The 17,514-nt window shown below is 42.7% G+C and overlaps 1 protein-coding gene across 6 annotated transcripts in view; it reads right to left on the reverse strand.

Moving 5' to 3' along the window:
• The window catches only part of PTPRZ1 (protein tyrosine phosphatase receptor type Z1), a 375,560-nt gene extending 362,119 nt beyond the window's left edge, over positions 1–13,441 (reverse strand). For 5 of the 6 annotated variants that reach the window (XM_073619802.1, XM_073619801.1, XM_073619800.1 and 2 more), the window contains exon 1: positions 13,135–13,438. In XM_073619802.1, coding sequence (XP_073475903.1) covers positions 13,135–13,198 — 64 coding nt within the window. In that variant the 5' untranslated portion in view covers positions 13,199–13,438. Of the gene's footprint in view, positions 1–13,134 lie in introns of all 6 variants that reach the window. The other variant, XM_073619797.1, reaches the window with a different exon arrangement.
• Between the last annotated feature and the right edge of the window lie 4,073 nt (positions 13,442–17,514).

Genomic DNA, 17,514 nt, shown 5'->3' on the forward strand with positions numbered 1-17,514 from the left:
GCATCAGTTCATCCATGTGGGGGGCCGACGGCTACACAGCACTTTACAATCACTCTGCACTCCAGGGAAAGCTCCACTCCCAAGCCCAAGATAAGAGTGGCACTGCAAGCATGGGCAGGACTACATGCATTGCCAGCTCCCGCTGTGCTGTCTGGTGATGGAGCTGTCAGCCTTCAGCCCGACCCTGATAGACCAGCCTGGCAGTGTACCACAACATGCGTGTGGGTATGCCTAATGATCTATTACACTTGCTGCAGCGGGATTATTACACTCTGTGTGCCATTGACTGCAGTGTTGCCTGTCGCTGATGCCCTGTGCGGCTGCATAGCAGGGACACCATGCATTTCATTTGGGCCCTGGGGGGGTTTGAACACCCTGACCCCCCCCCTATCTACGCCCCTGCCAGAGCTATATGTGACCAGTTCTTCTCACTTCTGCTGTATCCAAGTGGTTTATTCAAGTGGCTTGGGGTTGGTGACATGGCCATTATCACACATACATATGGGCAGAAGGTATTAGGTATGGTCACCTTTGGGGTCTATAATGCCTTGTTTCCACCGAGCGGATCGGTTCGGTACGGTACACTATTTTGGGTGTTTCCATTATGAAAGCGGCCCATACAACCGAACCGCTTCAAACAGGGTCCTGCTTCAGATGTGGGGCCATAGAAAATGGAACGGTTCGGTTAGAGCGGAGGTACGATACATTCCACTGATTGGCGAACGTGTGATGCCATGCTAGGCACTTTTTCTAAACCCACGCATGGCCCCTGTCGGTCCGACTTGCAGTGGAAACGCTCGCCTGAATAGGCCGGACCATTCTAGGCCTTCCAAACTGTACCGACCCGAACCAATCCGCTCGGTGGAAATGAGGCATTAGTGACCAAGCTTAGAATAAGAGGTGAAACTGGTGATAGGTACAATTTCCAGCTTTTCCTCAGTGTGATTCAACAGCTATGGTTATTGAAAGAGCTATCCCAAAAATTGTTTTCTTCAAAAGTGACCACCCTCAAAATATTTTTTATTGCTGTTGTTCCTGGATAACAAATACCAACCATGCTGTATACTTTTGTGACCATCTCTACAAGCGAGGGACATTTTATCACCTACAGCGAGCACCACAAGCATTGCAGGGAGGAAGTGTTTTTTTAAGACCAGCCAATAGTAGTTCAGCAATAGGGAAAACTGGGGCATGGATTTTATTATCGCCCATTTCTAAATTAGAGAGAGTGCTGACAATAAAAAATAAACCATTAGAGGGAGAAGAAATACAGCAGCAACTGCATGTGAAATAAGCTTTGTTACCCTTATCTATCTTTGGGCTGGTGAGCTTACACTTTGCTTTTTTGAAAAGCTTCCACTGATGATCTCAGAGAAGTGTAGAACAGTGTTGCCCTGCTGGCGACTGTGGTTCTTCCCACTAAACCCTACATCGCTGCTGTGTCCTGCAGTGATACAGGAGTTGGCAGGAGGAAGCACAGAGACCAGCAGGGGGCATATGCTATTTGCCACACATGTTGAATAGTATTTTAACAGTATGGGTAGTGTAACAGAATGAGTAATCAACTGAATGATCAGAAAGAAATTAAATCTGATTTGCAGTTTAATAAAATGTACAATATAGAAGCAATAAACACAAAACAGGTTCAGGATTGCAATAAACATTTATACACAGCAGAATAATGAAAGCTGTAAAAACATGGGCTCTTTACAGAAAAGCTACTGTGACTCAGTCAGGGTAACGTGGCCGCAAAACATAGTCTCTATAAAACTCTATGACAACAGAAAGTCAAGCTGAGAATCACTACTTCACTAATCCCCATAGAAAGCATCCTTCACAGTGAAGTCTATGGTAGCTCTGGTAACACAGGTGAACAGCTGGAGGAATCCAAGGCTCAAGGATAAAGCACCATACCACCGGAACTGGAGTACTACGGTAGCAATCAGGAGCTGGTTCTTTTAGAAAAGGTTTATGCTCATAGGCTGTAGCCCAGCTGCGAGTTCTGGCAATGGAGAGCCTCTCACCTGGCTGCAAATCACTTGCCCTGCTACCTCTGCCTCATACTTCAGAGCAGTGGGCACGTTTCTTCTCTGGATGTGTTCAGGAACTCAGGAGGAGTCCAGGAATTTGTAGGAAAAAAAAAGTTACAGGGGCCTGCGATTTCATCTGTGCGTGGGGAGAAAATGGACGCTCCACCACAGTATTCTCAGTGGGAACTGTTCAAGAGAGGGCTAGGGACACAGGTCTCTGGATAGGCAGGTATAAAGATGATACCCTGGAGGAGCAGCAAAACGCATTGAGGCATTTCCGGTTTTACAACCACTGACGCCACTTCCGCCCTCCGTGGAACACACGCCGGCCCGCAGCAAAACCGGATGAGTTAATTCTCTGTCTCATGCCTGTTTTGTCACCAATTTCGTAAGTGGCACCTTTTTGATTGTGCAATAAAATAGCTTTTTAACAGTACTTCACTATGAGGTTTCATTTGTTTTTATTGAGCCTGGTGGTCATTTTGGTCACCCCCCAAGATCCTTCATGTTTGGAGATCCTACTGAGGAGTTCCAGAGTTCCATCTCCTAACACCAGATCACAATGTGTTTGGCAAAGCTGAGGGTCCATTGTTTCTGGTGAGTGGGGATACAAGAGGGGAGTGTGGCACACGGCACAGTCAATTTATATGAAGCACTTCAGCACTTTCTATTAATTTGGAGCACGTTGCAAGAGATTGTATATGAAGCACTTCAGCACCTTTTACCTATCTGGAGGACTTTAGCACATTGCAAGAGACTGCATTTCACTTTGACAATTCTATTTGTTGTTTTCATATTATATCACAACTGCAAGCACTGGTTTATATATATATATATATATATATATATATATATATATATATATATATATATATATATATATATATATACTTTTCTTTTTTTTGCTAGGTATAAAGGTGCTTGCTGCTGGATTTTTTCTTCCCCTCCCTTGAGGTTTCCTAAAAAAGTATTGTAAAATGCCGTTCTTTGATGAAAGTTCTACAGATTAATATCAAATCAAGAGCATGTAATGACCCAGTTTAATGGGCCACAGTGCATGTAAGGACTTTTTTGCCCAGATTAATTAACAAGTGTAAGTTCATGCAGGGTTTACCCTTGCTGGGTTTGTTTCTGTTTATTACAGACACAACACAACATTTAGCCCCCTGGCTATTAAGATGCCCAACTTGAGCAGTGATGGCTTTCCACCAGTTTGGGCACCATCTCCTTCGCAGGACAATACACTACTGTCATTTCTGTCAGACGTCAGTCTTGTCATAGCTGATGTCTGTAGGGCAAGAGAAGCCTAGGCAAGTGCCCCCTATGGGTCAGTGAACATGCTGCTTCTTCAGCAATCTGAAGACCACAGGAGAAGCTCTGGCCAACTGCAGACTGCTTTCATTTGTGGAACACCCACCTGTTTCCAACCAGTCTCCTCCCTTGGGAAGCCAGTCTTAATTGCTCGGGGACCGTTTTTACTGTCCATACAGGCTCTACCCCTGTGACTTACTGCATTTTTACAGTGACAGATAGTGCCTCTGTTTATCAGTGGTCACCCTACCCGCTCCATGGGAACATGTTGTTGGTCTTTCGTTTTGTTGCTGCTGAACCCTAGCAAAATATCTATATAATAAATGTTTTCTGGAATACTTTTTAATCATAAATTCTCAAATGTCTTTTCATTCAAAGAAAGAATTCCTCTTGTAGACAGATGCAGTGGTATTCCACACACCATATTTGAGCAGTGGTTCTGTAGAACATGTAAAGATTTCTTCAAATCACATGATTTTATGGTATATGTTAAATTATTAAACACCTAATACCACCAGAAGAAAAAAAAGTTCCTTATTTTAGAAAAAAAATCCAAAAACATGTTTATTTATAATGAGATTTTGGAACATGTAGACGTACCAATGAGTAAAAAACATATGAAAAGATAGCTTGATTACTATACAAAAATCCAAATATCAAATGGGGCACAATATACACAGAAATTTCTCTTTTTATGCCCTTTTTGGATGATGGGTTTCTGATGTTTTTGAGAATGTAAAAATACTGCAAGATGTTCTTCCATCACATGTTTATGTTTTACAATATTTTGTTGAATATCCAAATGGTAAGCATAAAAAAAGTGTCGCCTAACCCTGTAAAATTAAATTTTCTCCTACTATAATGTATATTTCTTTTTTATTGGCAGCCTGGTCCAAGATGCTGGGGCTAAAGCTGCTGACAAAAAATGTGGTTTACAGTTTAAAAAATCCATTGGGAAAACATTTTATTCCCCCAAGATACAGGTACTTATATAGCGCCAACAATTTCTGCAGTGCTTTACATATTTATTATACATTCATATGAATTCCTCTTCTCTAGGACATACTAGGGCCAGTTTAGACAGGAGCCAATAATGTACCAGCATGTCTTTGGAGTGTGGGAGGAAACCCATGCAGGCACAGGGAGAACATGCAAACTCCATGCAGGTAGCTTCAAGGTTGGGGTTCAAACTGACAACCTCAGTGCTGGGGAAGTGCTAATCAAAGATTAGGATGCAGGAGAATGCACAGTGGGGCAACATTTTTTTTTCAAACTTTCTAATTAAAAGATCTCGAACAAGTGTAGAGATATGAAAATCTGACACTTCCTTACTAACATTATGCTTCTTCTGGGTCTGTGGCTCAAATGTCAGACAGCCAAGCATCTAGCATTTTCATTAGGAGGTCAGCAATGGCCTTACTCCTCTCAACATATATTCACTTTAAGGCTGGGTTCACACTGTCTTCGCATGCGGCTCACAGCAGGGGGGTCCGTTGCGTCCTTGTTCTCCATTTCAGGGATGAATCAGGCCTGAATTTGGACCTGAAACGGAACCAAAGACGCAGTGGACCCCTGTGCACTCCGCTCCGCAGCCGTCCCCGGGGATGTTTGAACCGGTTCCATTGTCATGTGAATTGGATGCAGATAAACCCAGCCTAAAGTGACACTAAACTCAGGTTTAAAAAAAATGTAAATTCTATTTAAGTATGCATTCTTGGCTCAGAAACCTTCTATTGCTTTCAGCCTCCTCCAAATTCCTTTTTTTTCCTGCTGTGACCTGAGTTTCTGTTAGAGGGTGGCTATGTTTATTCTCCATGGTCCAACTGTAAGTAGCCACCCTCTCTTGCTCACTCCTGAGATCAGGGACCAGGGACTACTAGGGACAGAGCTGTATTTTGGTTTTGTGCTGCACTAGGCAAGACTAAAATTGTGTGCCCCCCCCATGTAAATTTGCCCCACCCCTTCATCTGTAAATTCCACCCTTTCTTCCTTAGGCTCCACTTTTTCCTATTAGAGCGCCACCCCCACAAGTCCCAGTATGAACCCCTGAGATCTAAGGATATTATGCCTTAGATATCACGGGTTCATGCTGAGACTTGTAGTCCTTCACTCGTTGGGGGGGGGGGTCACGTCCTCAGTTCTGAGGGGTTCACGCTTGGACTTGCAGTCCTTAACTTTTGGGAGGATCCCAGCATGAACCACTGAGATCTAAAGATGTGACCCCCCCCCCCCAAAGTGAAGGACTACAAGTCCCAGCATAAACCCCTGAGATCTAAGGATGTGAGCCCCCCCCCAAAAAAATGAAAGGACTACAAGTCCCAGCATGAACCCCTGAGATCTAAGGATGTGACCCCTTATATCTCACCGGTTCTTGCTAGGACTTATAGTCCATCACTAGTTGGGGGGGGTGTCGTGTCCTCAGCTCTGCTGGAACTTGCAGTCCTTCACTTTTGGGAGGGTCCCAGCATGAACCCCTGAGATCTAAGGATGTGACCCCCTCAAAAGTAAAGGACTACATGAACTTGTAAGATCTAAGGGGTCACATCTTTAGATCTCAGGGTTTCATGCTGGGACTTGTAGTCCTTCAATTTTGGAGAGAGTCACATCCTTAGAGCTTAGGGATTCATGCTGGGACCTGTAGTCCTTCACTAGTTGGGGCGGGGGGGTCACACCTCAACTCTGAGAGTCTCATGCCTGGACCTGTAGTCCTTCACTTTGTGGGGTCACATTCCCCAAAAGTGAAGTCCCAGCATGAACCCATCCTCTTTGTATGGGTCTCTGGCTCTGCAGTGGCTGGCTCCCTCTTGACACTGCACACACCGTTCCAATCCAACCCTGGCTAGCGCCCGACTCCACCTTCAGAGTTTTGAGAGTTCCCTTCCCTTTCCTTCAGATCATGCCATGCCGCCGGAGAAGATCATGGAGAAGGTGGGTGGAAAGCACTAGGGGCAGAGTGGCGGAGGAGGAGAATACTGGGGCCTCGGCTGCCCTCTGCATTAGGATGGGCTAGGAAGGTGACATCACTGGTTGCTATGGGTCACACGCTGTGGGTCTAGCAACCAGTGAGCATTAGAGCCAGCTATGGGTCTCGGGCGTGAATTAATACGGTCAGTAAAGTGGCACTATCTGCGCCTTTGAGGTGGCCTTTTTTGAGGCAGCAGATTGGTGGTCCAGTCCACCCCTGTTCTCTGCAGTCCTCGGCGAGAGGACTCCTTGCTAGTTTTCCTTTTGCCTGGGGAGCGGCGCCGCCTCTCTGTAAAATGCCGCCCAAGGCAAACACCTTGACTGCCTCGCAGTGATTTTTAGTGTACATAGAGCAGAACATATGATTGCTACTTACATACATTGCTCATTCCAAACAAATGAAAGTAGGAAAGGATTTCCTGAAAAATAATTACAGGGCCATTACATAGTAGATGTGTTTGGATTATTTTTGGAAAACAACAATATCATTTAGTGTCACTTTAGGTATTTCATTAATCAGCCTTTGATTAAAGTTTCACCCTTAATTAACCAATATCATTAGGTGTGGTGTAGGGCAGATATATCTCCAAGAACATGGGTGGGGAGACATTTCCTGTCATTTGCAACAGGACCTGCTGTTGCTTCTCAAGTGACACTTGGCCAATGGACAAAAGCAGACAATGAAAGGTTAACACCTTCCTTCCCATTTTTTTAGATGGAAAATCTCCATGAGTAATATGAAATGCTACAGACACCATAAGAGCTCGCCTACACCTTCTAGAGGTACCCCAATATTGAAAGGGGCTGCTGATCAGACCCTCAGACCAGGCCCTTTATGGCCAGTTTAAAAGTGCACTAAAACGTAGGAACCAATCACTAATCACCTTTTCATGACTACTCAGTGGAAATCTGAACATTGCATGGAGAAAAGTGTATCTTTTTACCATATGCACTTATTAAATGAAACCCTTATATATTATAATTATGAATTCATAACCAAATAGGATTGCAACATTTGTCTTATTAGTCCACTGTTCTTAAAGCGGTATTAAATCCAAAACCAAAAATGTAATATATTGGAGCTTACCAACCATTAGATGTGGTGGCTGCATTAGTTTTCTCTTTTAGGTTTTTTTCTTCTTCTGTTTTCATCTGGTGATCTGACCAATAACACACCTACTGTATTAAAGTGCCCCCACTCTGGATGAAGGAGCACAGGGGGCACCTTTGGACAGCAGCATTGTCAGCCTAGGGGGAAAAAGATTTAGGCTCTGTTCACAATCGCTACGATTCTGCCCGTGATTCGAAATAGCGGCAAATCGCAGGACGCCCGTGGGATCCCTGTCACTTCCAACGGCACCCCGATCGCGGTGCGATTTTCCCTCAGGCGACAATCGCAGTGAAAACACGCAAACAGAATCGCGGGACGCCTGACGCCCAAAAGAAGTGCTTGTACTTCTTTTCGGTGACAGGTGTCCCACAATTCTCTTTGCGCAATTTTACCATGATTGTCACCCGATGAATCATGGCAAAATCACGCCGCGATCGGGGTGCCGTTGGAAGTGACAGGGATCCCACGGGCGTCCTGCGATTTGCCGGTATTTCGAATCACGGGCAGAATCGCAGCAATTGTGAACAGAGCCTAAACCTTTTTCCCCCTAGGCTGACAGTGCTGCTGTCCAAAGGTGCCCCCTGTGCTCCTTCATCCAGAGTGTAGGCACTTTAATACAGGAGGTGTGTTATTGGTCAGATCACCAGATGAAAACAGAAGGAGAAGAAAAACCTAAAAGAGAAAACAAATGCGATTCGGAACGCCAAGATGTGAACGGAGCCTTAAGCCCCATACACACTATTCGATTTTCTGCAGATTTTCGTCTTCAGATTTACCAAAACCATGTAGTGCAAGGGCCTGCCTGACTGCATACAAATTGAAACTCCTAAGGTTTGACCTCATATTATATGGTTTTGGTAAATCTGAAGACAAAAATCTGCAGAAAATCGAATAATGTGTATGGGGCCTTAAAGTGGTTGTAAAGGCTGAAGGTTTTTTATCTTTATGCATTCTATGTAAGAAAAAACCTTCAGTGTACAGCTCACCCTTCAGCCACCCCCCCCCCCCAACATTTGCCTAAGCCTGATCTTAATCCTGCGATATGCACAAGAGCAGAAGCTCTCCCGGGTCTCTCGCTGCTGGGGGCACTACAAGTTCTGGATGGACCCCCTGCACACTGCTTGCTTTGGGGGCACTACAAGTTCTGGATGGACCCCCTGCACACTGCTTGCTTTGGGGGCACTACAAGTTCTGGATGGACCCCCTGCACACTGCTTGCTATGGGGGCACTACAAGTTCTGGATGGACCCCCTGCACACTGCTTGCTATGGGGGCACTACAAGTTCTGGATGGACCCCCTGCACACTGCTTGCTATGGGGGCACTACAAGTTCTGGATGGACCCCCTGCACACTGCTTGCTTTGGGGGCACTACAAGTTCTGGATGGACCCCCTGCACACTGCTTGCTATGGGGGCACTCAGCAAGGGGGAGGGGTCCAAAGCACCGATGGAGGACCCGAGAAGAGGAAGATCAGGGCTGCTCTGTGCAAAACTGCTGCACAGAGCAGGTAAATATGATGTTTGTTATTTTAAAGAAAAAATCCTTTACAAACACTTTACCTGTACTAGCAGATTTAAATACACTAACAAATTGAAGCCAAACTCCAACGAATATTTTATAACGCAGGTACAGTAAACTGTTGCTTCTTTTTTGGGATTGGATCATTTTATCAATTTGTTAAAGCAGATCTTCACTGCATCGGAGCGCCGCAAACTAAAAAAAACTATTTCATTTGTTTTTAATATTCAAAGCAAACTCCCCCATGCAGCCATGTCTCTATGCTTTATTTTGTTGAGAAAGCACTTTGAAAAACAACCCCTTAGCATTTCTGGCCATGGCCATCTTGCGTTAAGGCAAAATGATTCATTTAGCATTAACTTCCTGGAATCTATCTGCCCTTAGCTCAAGCATGCATGCAGGAGAGTGTGCTAAGCTGAGAAAAGCCCTCCTCCTCTCCTGCCCTCCTGAAGACTCCTGGGATGAACAGTATAACATAATTTGCCTAGACAAGAAACCAAAAAGTAACTGAAGAAATGTAAAAAAAAGTTTAAGCCCGGGTTCACACCAGTGCAGCTTTGAAATCACATTTTTTCCTCCGTTTTTTTTTAAAGCTGCCCAATCAGTGCAATTTTGATGTGCCATTTCATTGCAGCTTGTGTCTTCATTTAACAGAAGTCAATAAAAAAACGCAAAAAAAGTGCAGGAGCCTTTTTCAAAGTCGCTGTGACTTGAGTCGCACCAATTTGAATGGTTGCATTGCCAGCAATGGGGTGTGAACTGTCAAATCACATGACAAATCGCACTGGTGTGAACCCGGGCTAAACACAAGTACATTCCTATCTATTTACTAATGCTAGCAGCAAGAGGATTAAAAACATTCTATGTTGATTGGGAGAGTGAAGCTCCACTTGAAAGTGTTACTAAACCCACAACAGTAAAATCAGTCTGTATATGCAGTAAAGCATGCTTGTTATACTCACTAAGGGGTTAATCCTCTGCATTGTGTAAAAAGGCAATTTGATCTCTGATCCTCCCATTCTTCCACTGTCCTCAAACCATCTACTGATAGAACAGGGGCAAGCTGTACATGCTCAGTTTGGTGTGTATTCCTAGAGAGTTTTTTTTTTCTTGGGAGAGTGCATATGATCAGCACAGAGCCAATCAGCACTGTCCAGACAGAAGGTCAGGGGTCCTGCAGCCTCATAGGACAATCAGGGGAGAATGAAAACTCCTCCTACAAGCTTTAACTAGTCATTGATAGAAGTCACAAGATTGCTATTAACCTTACTGATGAGAAAAGGTATTTAGCAATTTATATTTACTAAAACAATTGCATTTCCATGTTCTGTGTACTGTGGGAGATCAGATATAGTGAATGCAGATCCTGGGTTTAGTAACACTTTAAGCATACAGTATTTACAATATGGACCCTTTTGGGATTTACATAAATAAGTAAAACTGATCATTGTAAGCACCCCTGTTAGTGTTAAAGTGTTACTAAACCCAGGACTCTGCAGTCACTATATCTGGTCTCACACAGTACACAGAACATGGAAATTCAATTGTTTTAGTAAATATAAACTGCTAAATACCTTTTCTCATCAGCAGTATATAGCAGACTTGTGACTTCTAGCAGTGTCCAGCCAAGCACTGGTTAAAGCTTGTAGGAGGAGTTTTTTTTTGACTGACGTATGAGAATCTCTGTCTGGACAGTGCTGATTGGTCCTGTGCTGATCACATGAACACTCTCAAGAAAAGAAAAAAAAAAACCTCTCTAGCAATGCACACCAAACTGAGCATGTGCAGCCTGACTCCATAGGCTCTGTGTCAGGGGTCTCAGACTGGCGGCCCTCCAGCTGTTGCGAAACTACAAGTCCCATGACACATTGCAAGGCTGACAGTAACAAGCATGACTCCCACTGGCAGAGGCATAATGGGACTTGTAGTTTTGCAACAGCTGGAGGGCCGCCAGTCTGAGACCCCTGACACAGAGCCTATGGAGTCAGGCTGCACATGCTCAGTTTGGTGTGCATTGCTAGAGAGGTTTTCTTTTTATTTTCTTGAGAGAGTTCATGTGATCAGCACAGGACCAATCAGCACTGTCCAGAGAGGGAGTATCACAGATCAGTCAAAAAAACTCCTCCTACAAGCTTTAACCAGTGCTTGGCTGGACACTGCTAGAAGTCACAAGATGGCCATATACTGCTGATGAGAAAAGGTAATTAGCAGTTTATATTTACTAAAACTATTGCATTTCCGTGTTCTGTGTACTGTGGGAGACCAGATATAGTGACTGCAGTGTCCTGAGTTTACTGACACTTAAACACTAACAGGGGTGCTTACAATGATCAGTTTTACTGATTTACGTGAAACTGTTATCCCAAAAGAGTCCATATCGTAAATACTGTATGCTTAAAGTGTTACAGTACCGTCCAGACAGAGAGTCAGGGGTCCTGCAGTCTGTGTAATCAGGAAATTATCGGGGGGGCAGTGGAAGAAGGGGAGGATCAGAGAAGCCAGCCTTTTTTTTTTTTTACACCATGCGGACGATTAAAATAAATAAGTGATCAGCGCTAATCACTTATTTATTTTATACCCCTTTATTGCACTCATACACTTTAGATCTAGCTGCAATTTATCAGAGTACTATATTATACATTCACTTTGATAGCGCAAAGGACCTTACTTACATTTATTCATGCAGAGGATTAACCCCTTAGGTTCCACAGTGAGTATAACAAGCAGGCTTTACTACATATACACACTGATTTTACTGTCGTGGGATTAGTAACACGTTAAATGGTTTGCCTCATCCCTGTAACAGATACATTCTGCTGGAGAGCGTGTTCTTTTGAAACACAACAGACTTACTGGCCGGATCACCAGGTGAAAATAAGGGAAATGTAAGGTGCAATCTACTAAATGTTGGCTTTTGGGTTTAATATGGCTTTTAAAGACTAGGATCACCTCTCCTTTATTACACAATAATCAATCTTCTATAGGTGTTTGATTGGAAGAATCCGATTGCAGTAAATCCTGTGTATGTTTTCTGTTTTGAAATGATCCATTGCTTTGTTGGACTGAAAAACATCTCCCCCCTCGTTCTTTTGTCTAAACATCATCCTCGGGGAGGAAAAAAAAAAAAAAAAAAAAGAAAGCCCAGCCTGTCTGTGGCTACTAAATAATGTCAATGAAGGAATAATGAAATGGTAAGCAATGCAAGTGGAGGAAGAATCCATCGGCACCTACAACACCTAATGACCTCCCAATACATGGTGATACAGAACATTCCCACCTTCTAATGAAGAATAGAGATTAGACCAATACAAAAAAAAAGGAAATCTTAGGAAATTGGATCGAAGAACCGTATTTCTAAACATCTGTAACGATGTTGTGGATAATTACCAAAATATCAATACCAAATATTTTCTAATGGCCACAAGCTTGGGATAGGAAAAGTTGAAATATTAGACGGGGGGGAAGAAGTGGCTTCCTGGCGTACGCCATCTGGCCAGCAGACAATGCTTGGCTGAACGGCTTTGAGCGGCGGCCGGCAGCTTTTGTTGCCATTAGATACCAGAGAGCTGATTTATGTGCTGGATCGTGGATGGCTCACGTTCGGAGCGGCCGAGGGCGAATCAGCCACGGCGCGGACCCACAGGTGATCGTCATAGAAGGGCACACATAGACGACCCATGACTGGCACAGGGAAAATCTACACTTGTTAAAAGGAGTTGTGCGCAGAGGAAACCCTAGAGATCGGCGCAGCGTGCGGCATAATAGAAGTCAGCCAAGTGTGCAAGCAATTCAATTGCGTTCTATGAAACCGGATCACGACTCGTGCGCCAGGCAAGGTTTTATTGCGGACGAGGCTCTCATCCGTACGAGAACCAACCGTCCACTTCAAGGCCATGGGGTATGGGTGGGTTATACATCACGCAGAAGGAATACAGGAATAATTGATCAGCCAATAAAACACACACAGCTATTGTATCATCAACGCAATCAATTATGACGTGACAATGGCACGTCGCCTTTGACCTCGTTGGCTGCCATCAAAAGGCTACCATACCCGGTGAGAAGCCGGATAAACCTGTCCGTGCCCATCGTCCTGGGGACATTGTCATCACACATAGCACTGACCCTAACACACAGCCTAGGAGATCAGGGGACCCTTCTTTGTTAAAGGGAGCCTCATTTATTCTCAAATCACTTACCCACTTGACAGATGAAGAGGAGCTGAAGGCAAGCCAGGAGGCAGCGCAGATTTAACATCTCCATGTCTCTAAGGGAGGGTGCTGGGGGGGGGGAGAAGAGAGCTGATGGCTATTGCAATGTAGATCCAGAGCACTGATAGATTCCTTAGCAACGTGCAGCTTAATGCTCCATGGCCAGCTCTTCCTTTCTCTGTGCCTCCCTGCTCTGATCCCTATGTGAGAACAGCAGCACCCAGCAGGCAAGAGCTGCCTCTCAGCCACAGCAGACCTCTACACACATAGGGTTAACTCTGCCCAGGAGGACACACCCCCCACACGCCATTGGCTCACCTTTGAAGCTTCTTTTCTGAGCTGCAGTTTTTAGGCAAAGGGAGCCCTAGAGAGGAGAGCAGAGGGAAGGTGAAGAGCTTCAGTAGAGGAGAGCAGAACTCATCACCTGGAAGGACCCTGCCTGCAGATTATCCTCATCCCCAGAGCTGGGCAGCTGCCACCATACATTCACCATCAGCAAACCACACATAGGATATTCATCATTATATATATATATGTGTGTGTGTGTCTTGTATATAAATTATATATCAATTAAAGCATCTTGTAATGCTATGCAGGTAATAAATGTGATTTTTCAAACGCAATTTTTTTTTGGAAAAAAACACTTTCATGAACTATATATATATATATATATATAATTAGAATATATATATATATATATAAATTATAAATTATATATCAATTCTAAAGCAAAACTTTTTCTTTTTTGCTAGAAAATTACTTAGAACCCCCAAACGTTATATATATATTTTTTTCTTAGCAGAGGCCTTAGAGAATAAAATAGCAGTTGTTGCAATATTTTATGTCATACGGTTTTTGTGCAGTGATTTTTCAAACACAATTTTTTTGGAAAAAAACACTTTCATGAACTATAGATATAATTAGAATATATGTATAAATGATATATCAATTCTAAAGCATCTTTTAATGCTATGCAGTTAACAAATGTGATTTTTCAAACGCAATTTTTTTGGGGGAAAAAAACACTTTCATGTACTATATATATATAATTAGAATATATATATATAAATTATATATCAATTCTACAGCAAAACTTTTTCTTTTTTGCTAGAAAATTACTTAGAACCCCCAAATATATATATTTTTTTTTTTTTTTTTTCTTAGCAGAGGCCTTAGAGAATAAAATAGCTGTCATGCCAATTTTTTGTGTCATATAGTTTTTGTGCAGTGATTTTTCAAACGCAATCTTTCTGGAAAAAAACACTTTCATGAACTATATATATAATTATAATATATATATCAATTATAAAGCATCTTTTAATGCTATGCAGGTAATACATCTAATCGGAGTATTCAATATATTCATTATTTCTAAACTTTTTTAAAGGGCAACTCCACTTTTGTGAGAAAAAATTAAAAAAAATAAAATAATATAGCATATAAAATTGCAACATAAGTCATATTGTAATTGAGAGTTATTAAAAATTACTTTTCCTTTTCATTCTGCAGTGCTGTCATTTTCTGTCATTACTTGCTTACCGTGTCAATTCTGACATTTCTCTCATATGTGTCAAAAACCTTTTTTTTTTTTGCTAGAAAATTACTTAGAACCCCAAACATTATATATATATTTTTTTAAGCAGAGGCCTTAGAGAATAAAATAGTTGTCGTTGAAATTTTTTATGTCATACGTTTTTTTTGTGCAGTGATTTTTCAAACGCAATTGTTTTGGAAAAAACACTTTCATAAATTATATAAATAATTATAATATATATTATTTTTTTAATTATATATCAATTATAAAGCATCTTGTAATAATACATCTAATCAGAGTATTCAATATATTCATTATTTCTAAACTTTGATTTTTTTTTTTTCTTTTTTATTGTCATATTGTAATTGAGTGTTATTTAAAATGACCTTTCCTTTTCATTCTGCAGTGCTGTCATTTTCTGTCATTACTTGCTTACCGGGTCAATTCTGACATTTCTCTCATATGTGTCAAAAACCTTTTTTTTTTGCTAGAAAATTACTTAGAATCCCAAACATTATATATATATTTTTAGCAGAGGTCTTAGAGAATATGCAATTTTTTACGTCATAAGGTTTTGGCCCAGCAATTTTTTTTAACGCAATTTTTTGGTACTTTCATGAATTAAAAACAAAAACAAAACAATATATAACCCAATTTTTTTGTATAATATGAAAGATGATGTTATGCCGTGTAAATAGGTACCCATGCTTCAAAATTGCGCGCACTCGTGGAATGGCGACAATCTACAGTACTTAAAGATCTCCATAGGCTTTAATAATTTCTACAAGTTACCTGTTTACAGTTACAGAGGAGATCTAGTGCTAGAATTATTGCTCTTACTTTGACGTTCACAGCGATACCCCCACATACAGTATCTGGTTTGAACACCGTTTACATCATCTACGCATGCATGGAGGGACAGGGGTGCTTTACATTTTTTTTTTTTTTATGGCACTTATGAGCACTGATGAGGTGGCACTTATGGGCACTGATTAGGTGGCACTAATAAATATGCTGCACTTATGGGTACTGATAGGTGGCACTGATATGTGGCACTGATAAGCACTGATAGGTGGCACTGATGGGGGGCACTGGTTTGCGCTGATAGGTGACACTGGTGGGCACTGATAGGCAGCAGGGATAGGCAGCACTGATGGGCATTGGTGGGTGGCACTGATAGGCATTGATTGACAGCAATGATGGGCATTGATGGGCAGCACTGATAGGAGGCAGTGATAGCCAGCACTGACTGGCATCACTAATGGGCACTGATTGGTGGCACTTGTGGACACTGATTGCTCGCACTGGTGGGCACTGATTGCTGGCACTGGTGGCGCTTTGATGATCAGTGCTCTGATTACATGTCTCAATGTCCCCAGCAAGGAGATGCCACTGATCGTCTCTCCTCGCCACACACTCTGTCAGTGTGAGGTGATGAGAGACGATTACCGGCATTTTCGTGTTCACATGTGACCGGCTGTGATTGTCACATAGTTAAAGAGCCACAGCCGCGGCTCTTTACAGATATCGGGGTCGCGGCGTGTCCTAGCAACACAGCACGGCCACGGGCATCCCAGAACGAGAGCCGCACCACTACTCAGTCATTTGATGACGGGCGGGCGGCAAGCAGTTAAAGTGTTACTAAACCCACAACAGTAAAATCAGTGTGTAAATGCAGTAAAGCATGCTTGTTATACTCACTGTGGAACCGAAGGGGTTAATCCTCCGCATTCTGTAAAAAAGCTGCTGGATCCTGTCTTCTCTGATGCTCCCCTTCTTCCACTGTCCCCAATCCTTCTCCTGATAGTACAGAGCCTTGGGGGCATATGCTCAGTTTTGTGTGTATTGCTAGAGGTTTTTTTTTCTTGGGAGGATGCATGTGATCAGCACTGGGCCAATCAGCACTGTCCAGACAGAGGGTCAGGGGTCCTGCATTCTCATTGGACAATCATGGGAGAATCAAAAAACTCCTTCTACAAGCTTTAACCAGACACTGATAGAAGTCACAAGACTGCTATATACTGCTGATGAGAAAAAGGTATTTAGCCATTTATATTTACTAAAATAATTGCATTTCCATGTTCTTTGTACTGTGGGAGACCAGATGTAGGGAATGCAGGATCCTGGGTTTAGTAACACTTTAACCATTCACATCATCTTTGTTGAAGCTCAACCCTAGGGCACATTGGTTTCTATGTTCCCAGTAAGGGGCTCATTCACACTACCACAGAGACTTTTGTGTAGACATTTAGCCTGGTTTCACATATGTGCGGTGCGAATTGAAGCTCAGGTTTCACTGGGGAGATAAAAATCTCCTGTTCAAAGGATTCATTGCGTTTTTGCTCAGGATTAGAGAGCAGGGAGAGGGGGAGGTGTAGTGAGGAGAAAGAGAAAATCCTTGTTCAGTACGCAATGCATCTGCGAATCAGATGCGTTCCCATAGGAGATAATAGGCTTGTAGTTCGCACCGCAATGCCCAAAAAACGCACACGTTTTTTGTGCAATGCGCAGTGCGAATGCAACGCACATATGTGAACCAGATGCATTCATATGAATGTATTTTAAAATGTCCTGCGAATTAGATGCGGTGTAAGCCGCATCTAATTCGCATAGGTGTGAACCCAGGCTTAATACTGTGCTGAGCTGTGCGCAGGCAGTCTATGTTAGGACCAGTTTACGCCTAAAGGGATATTAACCCCAAAACCAAAAATATAATATATTGCAGCTTACCAATTATTACATGTAGTGGCTGCTTCAGTTTTCTTTTCTTTGGCTTTTTCCCCTCTGTTGTCACCTGGTGATCTGGCCAGTAACACAGCTCCGGTATTAGTGAG

The sequence above is a fragment of the Aquarana catesbeiana genome, linkage group LG03 (assembly GCF_042186555.1).
Source record: "Aquarana catesbeiana isolate 2022-GZ linkage group LG03, ASM4218655v1, whole genome shotgun sequence".
NCBI lineage: Eukaryota > Metazoa > Chordata > Amphibia > Anura > Ranidae > Aquarana > Aquarana catesbeiana.